At 37.4% G+C, this 16,989-nt stretch overlaps 1 protein-coding gene across 1 annotated transcript in view; it reads right to left on the bottom strand.

Annotated features, from left to right (window-relative positions):
* Positions 1–16,989, bottom strand: part of LOC140944893 (scavenger receptor cysteine-rich domain-containing protein DMBT1-like) — a 47,663-nt gene that overhangs the window by 27,352 nt on the left and 3,322 nt on the right. The window contains exons 3-4 of the mRNA XM_073393997.1: positions 5,640–5,981; positions 5,071–5,235 (exon numbers count right to left, since the gene is read on the bottom strand). Coding sequence (XP_073250098.1) covers positions 5,071–5,235; positions 5,640–5,981 — 507 coding nt within the window. The remainder of the gene's footprint in view (positions 1–5,070; positions 5,236–5,639; positions 5,982–16,989) is intronic.

Genomic DNA, 16,989 nt, shown 5'->3' with positions numbered 1-16,989 from the left:
GTGTATACAAGTTTGCTCGCACTTTGGCATTCTGTTAATCTTACTACAAAGGTTTCATAATTGTTGCAGTTTTTGATACAGTTTGTTTTACATGTAGTCCAAAGAGATTTTAGAGCAGACACTAGTCCGAAATACTTTAAAAGACAAACTTTGAGGCTGTATTTTTGCTGCAGCTCAGCTAGTGATAAAAATTTGTTATGTTCATCTTTCAAATGTTTCACTTTCGTAACGCCTCGATCAAACCATTCACGATAGAAGACGGGGCAGTTATCGATTCTAATGAGTGAGTTGTACCATAACGTTTGTTCAAGAAATTGTTTCTCGGACGTTATGTTTTCATCAAAATTGACTTCCGCCCAGATTGAAAGTATCTCTTTTATAAAGTTATTCTTAATCTTGAGATTCTCAATGGTATCTTTCTTGTTTAAATTACTAGTGAGGACTATTGTGCCTCCAAATCGCTCTAACTCTATATCAAAAAAATATTTCCATTTTCCCTGGTTCTCTTCATCCAGATATTTTATAATCCATGTAGCTTTCAGGGACTTGTTAAAAGACTGTATGTCTATCATTTTAAGTCCTCGATTAGCATAATCGTTTGTTATAATGTCTCGTTTGATTTTATCTCCTTTTCCATTCCAGAGGAATGAAAAAAATAACTTGTTTACTTCTTTGATAATTTTCACATTTGTATGTAAAGGTGAGAGCACATAAACGAGCTGAGAGGCAACCAGACTTTTTCGGACCGTTATCTTTCCAACTAGGGTAAGTCTACGGTATTTCCAGCAGCTCAAAACATTCCGGACCTTATCTAGTTTTTCATTATAATTTAAAGTTGCAGTTGCTTCCGGATCATTTGAAAACCAGACACCTAAAGCTTTAACTTTACACTTCGGCCATTTAAAGTTTCTTCCGACAATTGATATTTCATCTTTGTTACAATTTGCCCCAATCCAAAAGGCTTCTGTTTTTTTGTCATTAAGTTTTAAGCCAGAGACTTCATAAAAATCGTCCAGTGTTTTGAGAGAGGCTATTAACGATTCCTTTGTTCCATCTAGTATAAGAGTTGTATCGTCTGCATACTGACTTAGTTTTATTTCTTTACCGTTTACAAAGATCCCTTTAATACTTTTATTTTCACGAATTGCCTTAGCTAAAACTTCTACTGCCAGAACAAACAGATAAGGTGAGAGGGGACAGCCTTGCCTTACACCTTTTTGGATTTCAAAAAAATTACTCGCCCAACCATTATTCAAAACGCAGCTTTCTGGGCAGCAATAGAAAAGGTTTAGCCATTTTAAGATGCTACTACCAAAACCAAACTGTTGAAAGGTTTTCCTAATGAAAGGCCATTCTATCGTGTCAAAAGCTTTTTCAAAATCTAAAAGCAAAAGTAATCCTGGTATATTGTTTTCTTTAGCGTAGCAAATAACGCTATCGATAAGGCGGATGTTTTCTCCGATAAAACGACCTCTTATAAAGCCTGTCTGGTCGTAATTAATGAGATCAGGGAGGAGAGGTTTCAAGCGATTAGCAATTGATTTTGCCGCTATTTTATAGTCGCTGTTCAGGAGGGTTAGGGGTCTCCAATTCTTAATAAAGAACGGTTCTGCGTCTTTCTTAGGGATAAGTTTGATAATTCCTCTTCTCTGGGTTATTGAGAGTTTTCCAGTTTCATAAGCGTAGTTCAGTGCGCTAATTAGGGTGCTGGATACATCTTTCCAAAACACTTTGTAAAATTCGGCTGGTAGGCCGTCGGTCCCAGGGGTCTTTTCTGATTCCATATCTCTTAAAGCCTCAAGGCACTCTTTTTCAGTTAAAACTCCTTCGCACGAAGTTAATTCATGTTCGTCAATGGCTCTTTCACCACCACCCTTAAAGAAAACAGTTGTACCATCTTGGTTGTATGTGTTACCTTTGGATGAGTAGAGATTTTTATAGAACGCCACACATTCAGTTAATATTTTTTTATCCGAGGTGACAAATTCGCTATCGTTTATTTTAATTTGACTTATTGTCCCTTGCTTGTAGTGTCGTTTTTCTAAATTAAGAAAATACTTGGTGTTTTTCTCTCCTTCATTATACCATTTAGACTTAGATCTCAAAATTGCGCCTTTGGTGCGGATTTCAATTATCTTTTCAAGCTCAAGCCTGCTTTCATTCAATTGTTCCAGGTGTAAGGAGTGCATTTTGCTCTTGGAGTAGCGGAGCGATTTTTCGCGCACTTTTAGCTTTATCATTTCCCAAAGAAGTGAAGGATTTACCGATTCGTCATTTTTGTACTCATCGAGTGTTTCCTGAATCGTTGTTTTAATTTGGTTTACGTAATCCAATTCAGTTAAAAAAGATGTGTTTAGTTTCCAGAAACCTGGTCCACGTAGATTTGAATGTAGTGATAAGCATAACGTAGTCATTGAGTGGTCGGTTTTATAACCTGGGACGATATCTGCGAGGGTCGTGATGTTAACTGTGCTTTGGCTTACTAGAAAAAAATCGAGCCTACAGTGTACTTTTGGATGACGTTGTCTCCAGGTAAATCTACTAGTGTCTGGGTGTAGAATCCTCCAGACGTCTACCAGATCTAGTTTCTCAGAGAATTCTTGAACAACTTTAACACTATTTTGGTGAGTTTTAGTAAGACCACCCATCTTGTCCTTCTCTAAATCCAGTACAAGGTTGTAGTCGCCTCCTATAATAATATCATCACATTTGAAATCTGCAAGGTGATCAAAGAAGTCAAGGAAGAAAGTTGGGTTGTCTTCATTAGGAGCATATATGTTCCCTAAAGTAAAACACTTTTCATTGGTTTTAATGTCGCAAATAATGAAGCGTCCTTGGGGGTCAGTGTAAGTTTTTTCTATTTGAAAATCGAAGTTGTTGTTGAAAAGGATGCATACCCCTGCTTTATTGCTCTTATAAGTACTAAAAATAGCTTGATAGCCCCATTCAGCAGACCATACGTGATTAGTATTTTCAGTGCAGTGGACTTCTTGTGGCATATATGCCGAGTAATTTTTTTTGCGAAGCCAATTAAACACCTCTCTACGCTTTGTATTGTCTCTTAATCCCCTGACGTTTAGTGATGCTATTGTCAAAGCCATAGATATTCTCTTGGGCAGCTTTGCAGAGGAAGCCTTACATCACCTGCTGTCAAAGCTCCACAATCACTGCACGGTATGATAGGAATTTGTACTAGGCGTTTACTTCTAAAACAAATGATTAAGCTATTAAAACATAGAAACCAAACAGAACATGCACAGATAAACACAACTAAATAAGAAACCTCTTCGTAAAGGGACATGGGGGGGGGAGCTAGGACTTTTACCTAGAATCTTACAGACAGATAAGAAAAACCGAAGCGCCATCTGTTACGAACCTCTATTCCGATCGCCTAAATAATTATCTAGCAATTGATAATAACGGGTGGCAAATGTGGTCAAACGATACTAACGTGATCTTGGTTACCTAATGAGTAATGACATGATGAAGAAGCATTCTCACCTATCCTGGTATCTCGAGAGGTTTACCAACTGGCCAAATTTTACCTTTTATCAAGAGCTTATCCGGTTGTGCCCGACTAAAAGATGCAGGGATGTTATTTTTCCTAGCTTCTTTAAAAGTGTCCAGTTGCTTTCTTCTTCTTGCTACTATTTCGTAGGGTAGATCTTGATACATTTTAAATCTGCTTCCTCGCAAACGGGAGCCCAAAGCTAGAATTTCTTCACAGTTCTTATAGCGGAGGAACCTTGCGATAATTTGCCTGGGCTTTTCTTCCTTCTTCTTTCCTAAGCGATGAACCCTCTATATTTCAACGGTGCTTGCATCTTTGTATCCTAATTCCGTCTCGAGGAAGGTGCGAACAACTAATTCAGTGTCTTCTTTGTCTGTTTCTTGCACAATATTTTCAAAAATTATATTTTCCCGCCTCGAATAGGCTTCCAAATAGAGATTCTTGTCTTGTACCTCTTTAAGCTTAGCTTCTAAAACAACATTTTTCTTCTGCAAATCGGTTAAAGCGAGATCTGTTTTCTCCTGGTAAAATTTTAGGCTCGCTGTCGAATTCTGCTGTTGCTTCTCAGCTTTATTTAAGCTTTCTTTCAAGTTCTCAATGTCGTGGTTGGCGGTTGTTTGCGAATATTCCAGCTTCTGTATTCTTCCTTCCAATTTTTGAAGGGACGTTTGGACTTCATTTACTGTTGTTTGGATAGCGTCTAGCTTTTCCAGCTTTCGATTTATCTCCTCCAAAGCTTTATGAAAACCTTCGGCCATGTTCAAAACCGTAAAGATTTCGTCTTCAACCTCGTGCTCCTCGACTTCTTCAGGAGAGTTTACTCCATCACTCCTCGCTTTTTTTGCTTCTGGTGAAGTGCTCGACTCCTCTGAAGAGGAACGCTCGCTTCTTTTCCTTTCCAAGATCTTTTTCAACAGTTCTTCCATTTACCACCCGGGAAAAATAGAATATGTGGCGGACGGATCAAGGACACGTCTTACGCCATTGCTACCCAGGCCCCTTTTTCCTTTTTTCTTTGACTTCAAACTTGCAGATCAGATATGAACCTAGAGTCAGAGCTTACCGAAGTTAGAGAAAAATCTGTCCTAGGGTTTTGAAATTATTGACATTTTTGTAAAAATGCCGATTTTAACATATGCCGATATATCAAACGTTTTTATACCTGTAAGAAAATAAATAACATTTTCTTAAAGTTCGACAATTCTTTATTAAGAATGCCAAAAATCATAGAAATCAGTTAATAAATCATTCCTGCCGAAAAAGCCGATTCAAAAACACAACCAACGTGCAAATAAATGGATTCGGGCCACCTTAAAGGTTATAAACTCGCATTCAATGTCTAAAGTTATTTCCTTTTATAATTAAACTTCTTTCCACAAACTTAGGTTGTATTGAATCGTAATAAAAAGATGAATATTCGTGGTTTGAAGTGGTATATGAAGTAGTAAGTTACTCAGATGAGAATGACAAAAAAAAAAAAAAAAATGAGAAAGAAACAGAAGAGAGAGCACTGTGAATAAATACATGTACTTCATATGCTACTGTATCCCACTTCATACCTTTTCCAGTTGAAAATTCAGTTGTGTGATCAGTTTTAGGCCAGCGATAGCCATTTACATTCCTGCCTCCAAATGTCCAGTTAAAAAATTTTTTTTCAATAATATTTCGATATCCACACATTCCATGGCCTTTCTCAAAGTCACATGCTCCTGTTGTGTAATTCTCTATACGAACAAGAAGGATGGCAGTTTTAGTATCCTAGTGTCTACAGCTCAACTTGTACAAACAGTGTATATGGGAAAAATGTTATGCTCCAACATCCTCATACTTCTGGAGAACTGGCTAGAAAATCTTAGGATTATTTCAGCCCCAGGCCTTATTAAGTGCAAATAAATATATATATATATATATATATTTTTTTTTCTCTTTCATGTATGTAATTAAGTACAAGGCGAATAAAGGTATTGTCCAGTTTTGATTGAGTGGCGGCTCAAAACGTTCTAACCCTTGATGTGATAGGCATACAAAAAAGACAATCATGTTGGAGCTTGATACAAATACATGCAGAGTAAGAGTGACATACAATTTTGTAATTTATTTAGTCAGAAATTTTTGAGTTTTGATGTACCTTCTATTCTGCAAACAACTGCAACATCCTCATAGTGTCGACAGTTATGGCCTTCCCATCCATTATGAGTGCAGTTCATTAATTTAGTTTCATTTCCAAAACAAGTAACATCATCCAACCAGATAGTACCATTGCCTTGTCCAAAATAAGCATTTGAGTACCAATATTGAGCTCCTAAATGATGCCCTAACTGCTTGCAAGTTACGATAGACTCTTCCATGCCCCACCGATCATCGCAAATTGTTCCCCATTTGTTCCGATGGTAAATTTCAACACGACCTTCAGCTTTGAAGTCTGATCCCACAAGGCGGAGGTCACCATTTTGATAGGCTGCTGATAGAACTGGAAAGTCAAATTTATTAGTACATGTATGCACCATCTGATAGGTTACATACATTAACTATGGCTGTTTGCTGAATCGATCCTTCAGTCTCTTGACTATTTTCAGTGATCCGAGACCATCAAGAGGAGGAGAAGAGTGAAATTAGAAATAACTTATTTTGACCACTGGTTGATTTCACTGACAAATATGCTCACACTGTGGGTGATGACATGTTCATTGTATTGAAAACTCCAAGCACTGAAAAGTGTACAGCACAGAAAAGAATTTCCTCAATTTGCTGTTAATAAAAAATAATTTATGTCTCAGAACTTTTCAGGAATTGAAAATTTTCTGTCCTAATCAATATTGTTGAAAAAGAATAACCTATTTCATTCAAGTGGCAGTCAAGCACTCTGCGCTTCACACAGGTTTGGTTTTGGTTCTCCATTTTGTTGATGCACTGAGGCTTTAAATGCAGTCCTCTTCCTCCGGCCACCCTGTTGGGTAAACTCACTTATGCTCCGACGTTTCGGCGACCGCATGACTTTCAGAAAGACTTTATAAATATTACATAGAGGTTTTTCATTCAACAGTGACACCACTTCTTTGCCAACCAAGTTGATAGGCCCTATATGCTACTTGCAGTCACCTGACCTGATTATGCATAAATCATTGGAAGCAGCTTGATGAAAATAGATGAAAATTTTGACTGATTGCAGACAATGCAGGCAAACATTTTATGGGTTTAATTGGTAGTATCAAAATTATAATAAACATAGGGTTTAATTCCATGGCAAAAATTGCTGGACCACAAGGCTAAAAAAAAAATACAAAAAAAATTGGCAGACCTTTTTGTTTTACCCTAATTTCAATCTACTGTTATTTGTAGGGAACGTTAAGGTGGCTCAATACAGTTTTCCAGGGCCAATACCTCCCAAGTTTGAGCATAAACTACGTCGCCATAAACAAAGTTTAAAAAAAAAAATATTGCCGCCACAGTTGTATTAAATAAAGATGAAAATTTGTTGTGATCAGGGTTGCAATGACATCGGGGTTGTCATAGCAACGAAATGACGCTATTACCTATTTTACTTACAGCGGTATATATCGGCACTGGGAACTGTTCTTGCAAAATCATTCAAGGAAGCTTTTTCCTCCAATAGCGGCCTCGATGTTCGTGAAGTTTAAGCGAAATCTGTAAGAGCGTTATCAAGATATTTTGGGATAAAGATTTTGTGGTTAGAAACACAGTAAAAAATGGACAATCTCTATGTTCGGCTGTTATCTGTAGAAAACGAAGCGCTTTTGACAAGCAATTTCACCTCATAGTGTAGTTTCAATCTTTTTAAAAACGTGTGTGAAAGATCATGGAGATAGCTCCAGCCGATTGCTAGAAAGAAAGATTTGATTAGTATGCATCCAGGAGCTCTTGTTAGCGGTTTTTGAATATTTTGGTCTACTAGCAAGTAGCTTTTAAACCGCTCGATAGACTTTTTTAAAAATTTAAGATTCTTGAGATTAACCTTCCTTTTATATGACCTTTTAGTTTCAAGATTATTGATATATTGTAAGGCAGTAAAATAAGGGCTACGATTCGCTAATATTTTGGCTGAAATTTTGTGTTTACAAGTGTGAGCCTCTCATTATTCAGGGTATTGTCTCCAAGGTTCATATTTTCGTGCACAACAATAGCTAGCAGTTTTGCATATATCAAATGCATTGTTAGTTACTACTGTTCACTTGAAAATGAAACTTGGAGACAATGCCTTGAATAATATGAGAGGCTTTCTCTTATAATGACGAGACTTCCGATAAAAAAGTAGCGAATTGTAGCCGTTATTTTACTGACTTACAATGTATCAATAATCTTGAAACTAAAAGGTCATATAAAAGGAAGGTTAATCTGAAGAATCTTAAATTTTTTAAAAAATCTATCGAGCGGTTTAAAAATTATTCGCTAATTTGATAAAGAAGACCAAAATGTTTACAAAACCGCTAACAAGAGCGCTTCGATACTTACTAATCAAACCCTTCTTTCTAGCAATCGGTTGGAGCTATCTAAATGATCTTTCACACACGTTTTTAAAAAGATTGAAGCTACTATGAGGTGAAATTGCATGTCAAAAGCTCTTCTTTTTTTACAGATAATGGCCAAACAACAATATTGTCCATTTCTTACTGTGTTTCTAACCATAAAAACTTAATCCCAAAATATCTCGATAACGCTCTTACAGATTTCGATTAAACTTCCGAACATCGAGGCCGCTATTGGAGGAAAAAGCTCCCGTGAACGATTTTGGAAGAACAGTTCCCAGTGCCGATATATACCGCTGTAAGTAAAATAGGCAATAGCGTCATTTCATTGCTATGACAACTCCGATGCCATTGCAACCCTGACCATAACAAATTTTCATCTTTATCTAATACAACTGTGGTGGCAATTTTTCCAAAACTTTGTTTATGGCGACGTAGTTTATGCTCAAACTTCGGAGGTATTGACCATGGAAAACTGTATCGAGCCACCTTAACTCAATACATAAGAGTCTTAGGCCGGTTCAGGAATTCACAGCGGGCATTTGCCCAAGGCGTTAAAATCCCGTGGCTATTTGCCTTCCTTGCGGTTAGGCATATGAAAATCTGCGGTAAGATAGTTGATTACATATCCGGTCACAAGCAATTTGATGTTGCGTCTGCTATTTACAATTTTAAAAAATTCTCTTGGATCCGTTGACAGTGCCTTTATAAAAAAGCAACAGAACAAAGAACACAAACAAGATGCTGCGTTACTTATTGGGGTTAATTTATTACCATATTCGGAAATATTAGCGGGAAAAATGAAGTAATCTTGCTCTACTGCGCGCTCAAATGCAAGACGAATTTTTTCTCGTTTAATTTTCGCTTGTGCACATGCTTGCTATCTTGTGATCTGCACCGAAACAGGTAAATAATTACTATCACGGCCGCAAGGTGAGTAATAATATTGCAAATCTTTACATAAAGAAAACGTTTTAGCTATAAATGCGAGCGAACTGTTTTGTTGAAGACGTCGCACTATAAAGATGCTAATCGAGCTTGATCTTAAGGTGACTCGACCCAGTTTTTTTGCGGGGGTACCATCCTACTTTGAAGCTCTCTGGTATCCCCACCTTTACTTTTATCGTAAATCTAACACAGAGAATGGATAACATATAGATCAATCTACAATATAACATAAAATTTTTGGCGATCGGAGTAAATGTCACGTGGTTATAATGCCACGCCCCTTTGAGGTCTGAGTCGAAAATCTGCTGTTGCCAGCATTTTTTCGTGAAAATCTCTCGGCTACACATAGTGCGCATTAGTGCCTTGCGCTGAACAGAGTTTCACCAAAATCGCAAAGACCCAATTCAAGAAATTCAGCGGTTTCCAAATTTAGGTCATAATTTATGCGAAAATGATAAGCAAACTTTACACGGATTATATCTAATAAACTATGAGATTCATCTCTGTATTTTGGGCATTCTTATAACAGATGGGTCCTTGAAAGTCAGCAAAACGCTTTAGGGTCTTGTAAATGCGCGCGATTTTTAGCAAAGCAAACATATAGAAATTATAGTTTTCGCTATTTGTTGACGTTTGTCAGCGTTTAAGAGTCAATCTCACGGAAAAAGCATTTTCTTAAAAATTCGTAGTTTTTTTTCCTTCAAATTTTTTCAGGGCAACAATTGATTAACTAACAACCCGGACTCTGAATTTCATGGTCATTGAAAAACTGTGACATTACCTTCTATAAGCCCAAACTTGAGTAAACATTGAAGATTTTTAGCGTTTTGGCTGAGTTTGTGCTTTGGGAGTTGTCTATTGTTTCCGAGTCTGTCATTATACAGCATTCTTGTCCAGCACGCGTGCAATGACCACGCTTGGCTGACTTCCGAATGCTCCCCGAGATATGATAATTTAGTATAAGAAAATAGAAGGGATTCCCGTGGCTTGCATTAAACCTATGAAAAAATGATATTTTTTTAATAGTAAGTAGATTTAGTGTGTAGCACTTCTTGATTTTTTTGCAAAGGCACAAGAAGCACGATAATTGATTAAAAATTGTGTGTTAAACCACTATGTATCACGCGATAGCCTGTCTCACTGTACCAAAATTATCATATTCGGAAGTCAGCCAAGCGCGGTCATTGCACGCGTGCTGGACAAGAATGCTGTATAATGACAGACTAGAAACAATAGACAACTCCCAAAGCACAAACTCAGTCAAAACGCTAAAAATCTTCAATGTTTACTCAAGTTTGGGCTTATAGAAAGGTAATGTCACAGTTTTTCAATGACCATGAAATTCAGAGTCCGGGTTGTTAGTTAATCAATTGTGGCCCTGAAAAAATTTGAAGGAAAAAAAACTACGAATTTTTAAGAAAATGCTTTTTTCGTGAGATTGACTCTTAAATGCTGACAAACGTCAACAAATAGCGAAAACTATAATTTCTAAATGTTTGCTTTGCTCGAAATCGCGCGCATTTACAAGGCCCTAAATTGTTTTGCTGACTTGCAAGGACCCATATGTTATAAGGATGCCCAAAATACAGAGATGAATCTCATACTTTATTAGATATAATCCGTGTAAAGTTTGCTTATCATTTTCGCATAAATTATGACCTAAATTTGGAAACCGCTGAATTTCTTGAATTGGGTCTTTGCGATTTTGGTGAAACTCTGTTCAGCGCAAGGCACTAATGCGCACTATGTGTAGCCGAGAGATTTTCACGAAAAAATGCCGGCAACAGCAGATTTTCGACTCAGACCTCAAAGGGGCGTGGCATTATAACCACGTGACATTTACTCCGATCGCCAAAAATTTTATGTTATATTGTAGATTGATCTATATGTTATCCATTCTCTGTGTTAGACTTACGATAAAAGTAAAGGTGGGGATACCAGAGAGCTTCAAAGTAGGATGGTACCCCCGCAAAAAAACTGGGTCGAGTCACCTTAATGTTCGCTGAAGCTCAGAAGTGGTTATGAGGACCAGCTCAGTCGCTAATGAAACTGTTAAACATTATGGCGTTACTATCAATAAAGCCGAGGGGCTTCGAAAAGGACAATCATTTTACTCATAGAAATGTTAAGCTTTGTGTGTTATAAACCCGGTATATACACGTAAATATAAGCCAACCTACAAAAATCTGGATCTTTCCTCAGGAAATATCTGTAAACTTGAGCATTAAATATATAGGCATGCTGAGTGATATTTCAAGCGAAGAATTGATCCTTATTTGCCTGAGAGTAACAAATACACTGGGGCATTAATTTACCTGTGTTTAACACATGCAGCAAATACGTTGGGGTATAGCCTGCGCAGCTGGCAGTATTGTGTGGGTGCGAGATTAAAGTTTTGGCGGCAAAGCCGTGTTCCAAAAAAAGGGAGTAGGGACGCGGCGGTTAAAATACCTCCCGACTTCGCCGCTCGCGACAGCTCCGCCGTCAAATCTCACTTGACTATATTACAACGGCTCCGCCGCCAAATCTCACTCGACTACTACACAATACCGCCAGCTACGCAGGCTAGCTGGGGTATTAATTTGTCTGTGTCTAACAAATACCGTAATTTGCCTATGTTTAACAAATTGGGGCATTAATTTGCCTGTGTCTTACAAATACACTGGGGCATAAATTTGCCTGTGTCTAATAAACACACTGGGGCATTAATTTGCCTGTGTCTAACAAAATACACTAGGGCATTAATTTGCCTGTGTTTAACAAAATACACTAGGGCATTAATTTGCCTGTGTTTAACACAATACACTTTGGCATTAATTTGCGTGTGTCGCACAAAATACACTGGGGCATTAATTTGCCTGTGTTTAACAAATACACTGGGGCATTAATTTGCCTGTGTTTAACAAATACACTGGGGCATTAATTTGCCTATGTCTAACAACAACACTGGGGCATTAATTTGCCTGTGATAACACAATACACTTTGGCATTAATTTGCCTGTGTCTCACAAAATACACTGGGCCATTAATTTGCCTGTGTTTGACAAATACACTGGGGCATTAATTTACCTGTGTCTAACAACAACACTGGGGCATTAATTTGCCTGTGTCTAACAAAATACACTGGGGCATTAATTTACCTGTGTTTAACAAATGCAGCAAATACGCTGGGGTATAGCCTGCGCAGCTGGCAGTATTGTGTGGGTGCGAGATTAAAGTTTTGGCGGCAAAGCTGTGTTCCAAAAAAAAGGGAGTAGGGACGCGGCGGTTAAAATACCTCCCGGCTTCGCCGCTCGCGACAGCTCCGCCGTCAAATCTCACTTGACTATATTACAACGGCTCCGCCGCCAAATCTGACTCGACTACTACACAATACCGCCAGCTACGCAGGCTAGCTGGGGTATTAATTTGTCTGTGTCTAACAAATACCGTAATTTGCCTATGTTTAACAAATTGGGGCATTAATTTGCCTGTGTCTTACAAATACACTGGGGCATAAATTTGCCTGTGTCTAATAAACACACTGGGGCATTAATTTGCCTGTGTCTAACAAAATACACTAGGGCATTAATTTGCCTGTGTTTAACAAAATACACTAGGGCATTAATTTGCCTGTGTTTAACAAAATACACTAGGGCATTAATTTGCCTGTGTTTAACACAATACACTAGGGCATTAATTTGCCTGTGTCTAACAAAATACACTGGGGCATTAATTTGCCTGTCTTTAACAAATACACAGGGGCATTAATTTGCCTGTGTCTAAGAAAATATACTGGGACATTGATTTGCCTGTGTCTAACAAAATACACTAGAGTATTGATTTGCCTGTGTTTAACAAATGCTCTGGGGCATTGATTTGCTTGTGTTTAACATAAGGGGCATTAATTTGCCTGTGTATAACCACAACACTGGGGCATCAATTTGCCTGTGTCTAACAAATAAACTGGGGCATTGATTTGCCTGTGTCTAATAAATACACTGGGGCATTAATTTGCCTATGTCTAAGAAAATACACTGGACCATTAATTTGCCTGTCTTTAACAAAATACATTGGGGCATTATTTTTCCTGTATCTAAGAAAATACACTGGGGCATTAATTTGCCTGTGTCTAACAAAATACACTAGAGTATTGATTTGCCTGTGTTTAATAAATGCATTGGCCATTGATTTGCCTGTGTTTAACAAATACAGTGGGGCATTAATTATTTGCCTGTGTCTTACAAAATACACTGGGGCATTAATTTGGCTTGTATTGTCATTGTCTTTGTCTTGGCATTGAGACCGCGCTTAGCTGACTTCCCAATGCTCACCGAGATATAATGATTTTGGTACAGTGAGACAGGCCATCGCGTGATACATAGAGGTTTAAGTCACAATTTTTAATCAATTCTCGTGCTTCTTGTGCCTTTGCAAAAAAATCAAACTAAATCTACTTACTATTAAAAAAATATCATTTTTTCATAGGTTTAATGCAAGCCAATAATTAAACCAACTCGTGACGGGAATATCTCGGTGAGCATTCGGAAGTCAGCTAAGCGTGGTCATTGCACGCGTGCTGAACAAGAATGCTGTATCATGACAGACTAGAAACAATAGACAACTCCCAAAGCACAAACTCAGCCAAAACGCTAAAAATCTTCAATGTTTACTCAAGTTTGGGCTTACAGAAGATAATGTCACAGTTTTTCAATGACCATGAAATTCAAAGTCCGGGTAGTCAGTTAATCAATTGTGGCCCTGAAAAAATTTGAAGGAAAAAAAACTACGAATTTTTAAGAAAATGCTTTTTTCGTGAGAAGGACTCTTAAACGCTGACAAACGTCAACAAATAGCGAAAACTATAATTTCTATATGTTGCTTTGCTCGAAATCGCGCGCATTTACAAGGCCCTAAAGCGTTTTGCTGACTTGCAAGGACCCATCTGTTATAACGATGCCCAAAATAAAGAGATGAATCTCATAGTTTATTAGATATAATCCGTGTAAAGTTTGCTTATCATTTTCGCATAAATTATGACCTAAATTTGGAAATCGCTGAATTTCTTGAATTGGGTCTTTGCGATTTTGGTGAAACTCTGTTCAGCGTAAGGCACTAATGCGCACTATGTGTAGCCAAGAGATTTTCACGAAAAAATGCCGGCAACAGCAGATTTTCGACTCAGACCTCAAAGGGGCGTGGCATTATAACCACGTGACATTTACTCCGATCGCCAAAAATTTTATGTTATATTGTAGATTAATCTATATGTTATCCATTCTATGTGTTAGACTTACGATAAAAGTAAAGGTGGGGATACCAGAGAGCTTCAAAGTAGGAAAAAAAAAAAAACTGGGTCGAGTCACCTTAAAAGACGGAAAACCTCTGATGTTGTTTATTGAAAGCTAACTCAAAGGTCACGTTTCACACTATCACAAGCTTATGGGTGTTACAGTTACACGGTCGGCGGTCAATTAAGGGTGGAAGGAACTCTGCAAGGGAATATGTACAGGCGTCCCCTCCCCCTTCCCCCCTCTAGTCTCTCCTTGTTTTCTTTTCTCCCGCACTCTACTATCTGAACGCCTGGAACAGGGTAACCATCCATGGGGAGGTATGGATATTTTCTGGAATGATTCAATAATACATTAACACTGAAATTAATGACAAAATTAAGAAACAAATATCATTTTTATCATGTCTTAATGAAAATCAAATTGGATATGAAAGTTCATGTCAGCCTCCCCTTTTGGCTGCATTTCTGAACATGATAATTAATTTCAAACTAAAAATTTATGTTATATGTAACACAGAGTCTATACAACAGGGCTTCTAATATTTCGCGCAGTCGCGGACCAGCCAATTTCAGATAAATCCAGGAAATCCTGCGAAATCTGTCAGAAATATTACAAAATACATGTCGGCAAAACATATCTGATACTTATCTTGGCTATTAGACCTGATTTATTCACCACAAACGTCCAAATTTATCTTGAAACTTTGTCACTGCAATGAGTAAACAACATCCTAAAAGTACCAGGCGTTCTTAGATGAACATTGCGAAAAAAACTGGGCACTAGCCATGACGTTAACAGCTTTAGCATTCACTCATTTCTCAAGTGCATTGTTGTTGAAAGAGTAAATGATTCTCTCTATTAAAAAACGTTAAACAACGGTGGTTTTGGCTGCATCTGTCTTAATTTCTGAACATGATAATTAATTTCAACCTAAAAATTTATGTTACATGTAACACAGAGTCTATACAACAGGGCTTGTAATATTTCGGGCGGTCGCGGACCCGCAAAATTCAGATAAATCCACGAAATCCCACGAAATTCCACAAAAAAAGTGAAATACCGCGAAATCTGTCAGAAATATTACAAAATACATGTCGGCAAAACATATTTGATACTTATCTTGGCTATTAGACCTGATTTATTCACCACAAACGTCCAATTAAAAAATTTGTATAGGTAATATATATATGCATGATTTGTAGTGATATTTGGCATAAATACCACGAGTGATATTTCAAAATTGTTAATATACGTGATTTCACGAGCCGTTAGGCGAGTGAAATTTGAGACAATTTTGAAATATCATGAGTGGCATTTATGCCAAATATCACGTACAAATCGTACTATTATTTGTTTATATTATTACCCGCAAAAGGTTTGTAATTTTCACATGTAGGTATTTCAAATTAAGCTGAAATACCACTGCTCTAAGCCAATCAAATTGCAGTAATTTTTCATGTAGTAGTATAAATCTTGAAACTTTGTCACTGCAATGAGTAAACAACATCCTAAAAGTACCAGGCATTCTTAGATGAACATTGCAAAAAAACTGGGCACTAGCCATAACGTTGACAGCTTTAGCATTGGCTCATTTCTCGAGTGCATTGTTGTTGAAAGAGTAAATGATTATCTCTATTAAAAAACGTTAAACAACGGTGGTTATATCGACGCAAAATTGATCGATTTTAGGGAAATTTGCCAACAAAATCAGCTGTGTTTTCCTGATTGTTTCTCGGCGAAGTTTGCCCTGGAAATTTCCCGTGAAATTGGTCACTTTTCCTGCAAATTTTCCTCTAAAAATCCTTCGAAATTTGACTTTTTTCCTCTAAAATCTCATGAAACCAGCCGATTTTTCCGCAAATTTTGACTTTTTGCCCTGTGAAAATCCTGCGAAATTGGCCGATTTTCCCCGCGAATTTGCCCCTGAAAATCCCGCGAAATTTAACCTTTTCTTCCACGACCTATCAGAAGCCCTGATACAAATATTCATTACAAATAAAATAAAGATGGATCCCTCTTTACTGGAAGAGAAATGAGACTTGCACATGCTGATATTTTTCTCAATTTGCCATTAGTCTTTGGTCCTCTTTCAAAGCTTACAGTTTGTACATATCATGTAGATGCCATGTAATGGTCACGCAATTTTGTGTCCAAGTTACCGGTACATGATTTTAAAGCACACTGGGAAAACACCAAAAGACCTACACTTTATTTTTTCCATAGGTTCATTGACTCTTGAAACAATGGGTTCTTTTGCTGCAGTGGTTGGCACATTTGAATAACAAAAACAATGTTTTCAAACAAGACAATATCGCTATTAATTGTTAACTACCTATATAGTTGTAGCTAGCTGAAATCACAATGCACTTGAAATTATAACTGCAAGGGACCTTTTTCCCACTCTGCCAAACAACAAAATCATTTAATGATTTCATTTTGCTTACCTTCTGGTGGTTTTCAATATTGTAACATAGTTTTAACCAGAAAAATGACAATAAATGATTCAGAAAATAAGCTCCAATTTTTTAACCCAAACTTCTGCAGTTTTTGCTCTCTGTACTGAGGTCTCTTTTTGTGGTAATGTTGATTTTGTTCGAATATTTTCTGACCATTTTTCAGTTTCCAGCAGGTGCCAATTAATTTTCCTTTCTAGCTCAGTAAACTTTATTTTAGCCCTAGTTTTGACCAACTGAACTAGAAAGAACAAAAAAAACATTTGGCCCATTAAAGGTTTCACTTGATAGGCAAAGTTGAATTGTGTGACTGCAAGTAA

Source organism: Porites lutea, chromosome 7, assembly GCF_958299795.1.
Source record: "Porites lutea chromosome 7, jaPorLute2.1, whole genome shotgun sequence".
NCBI lineage: Eukaryota > Metazoa > Cnidaria > Anthozoa > Scleractinia > Poritidae > Porites > Porites lutea.
The sequence above is the reverse complement of the archived record's forward strand: the minus strand, read 5'-3'. Positions and strand labels throughout refer to the sequence as shown.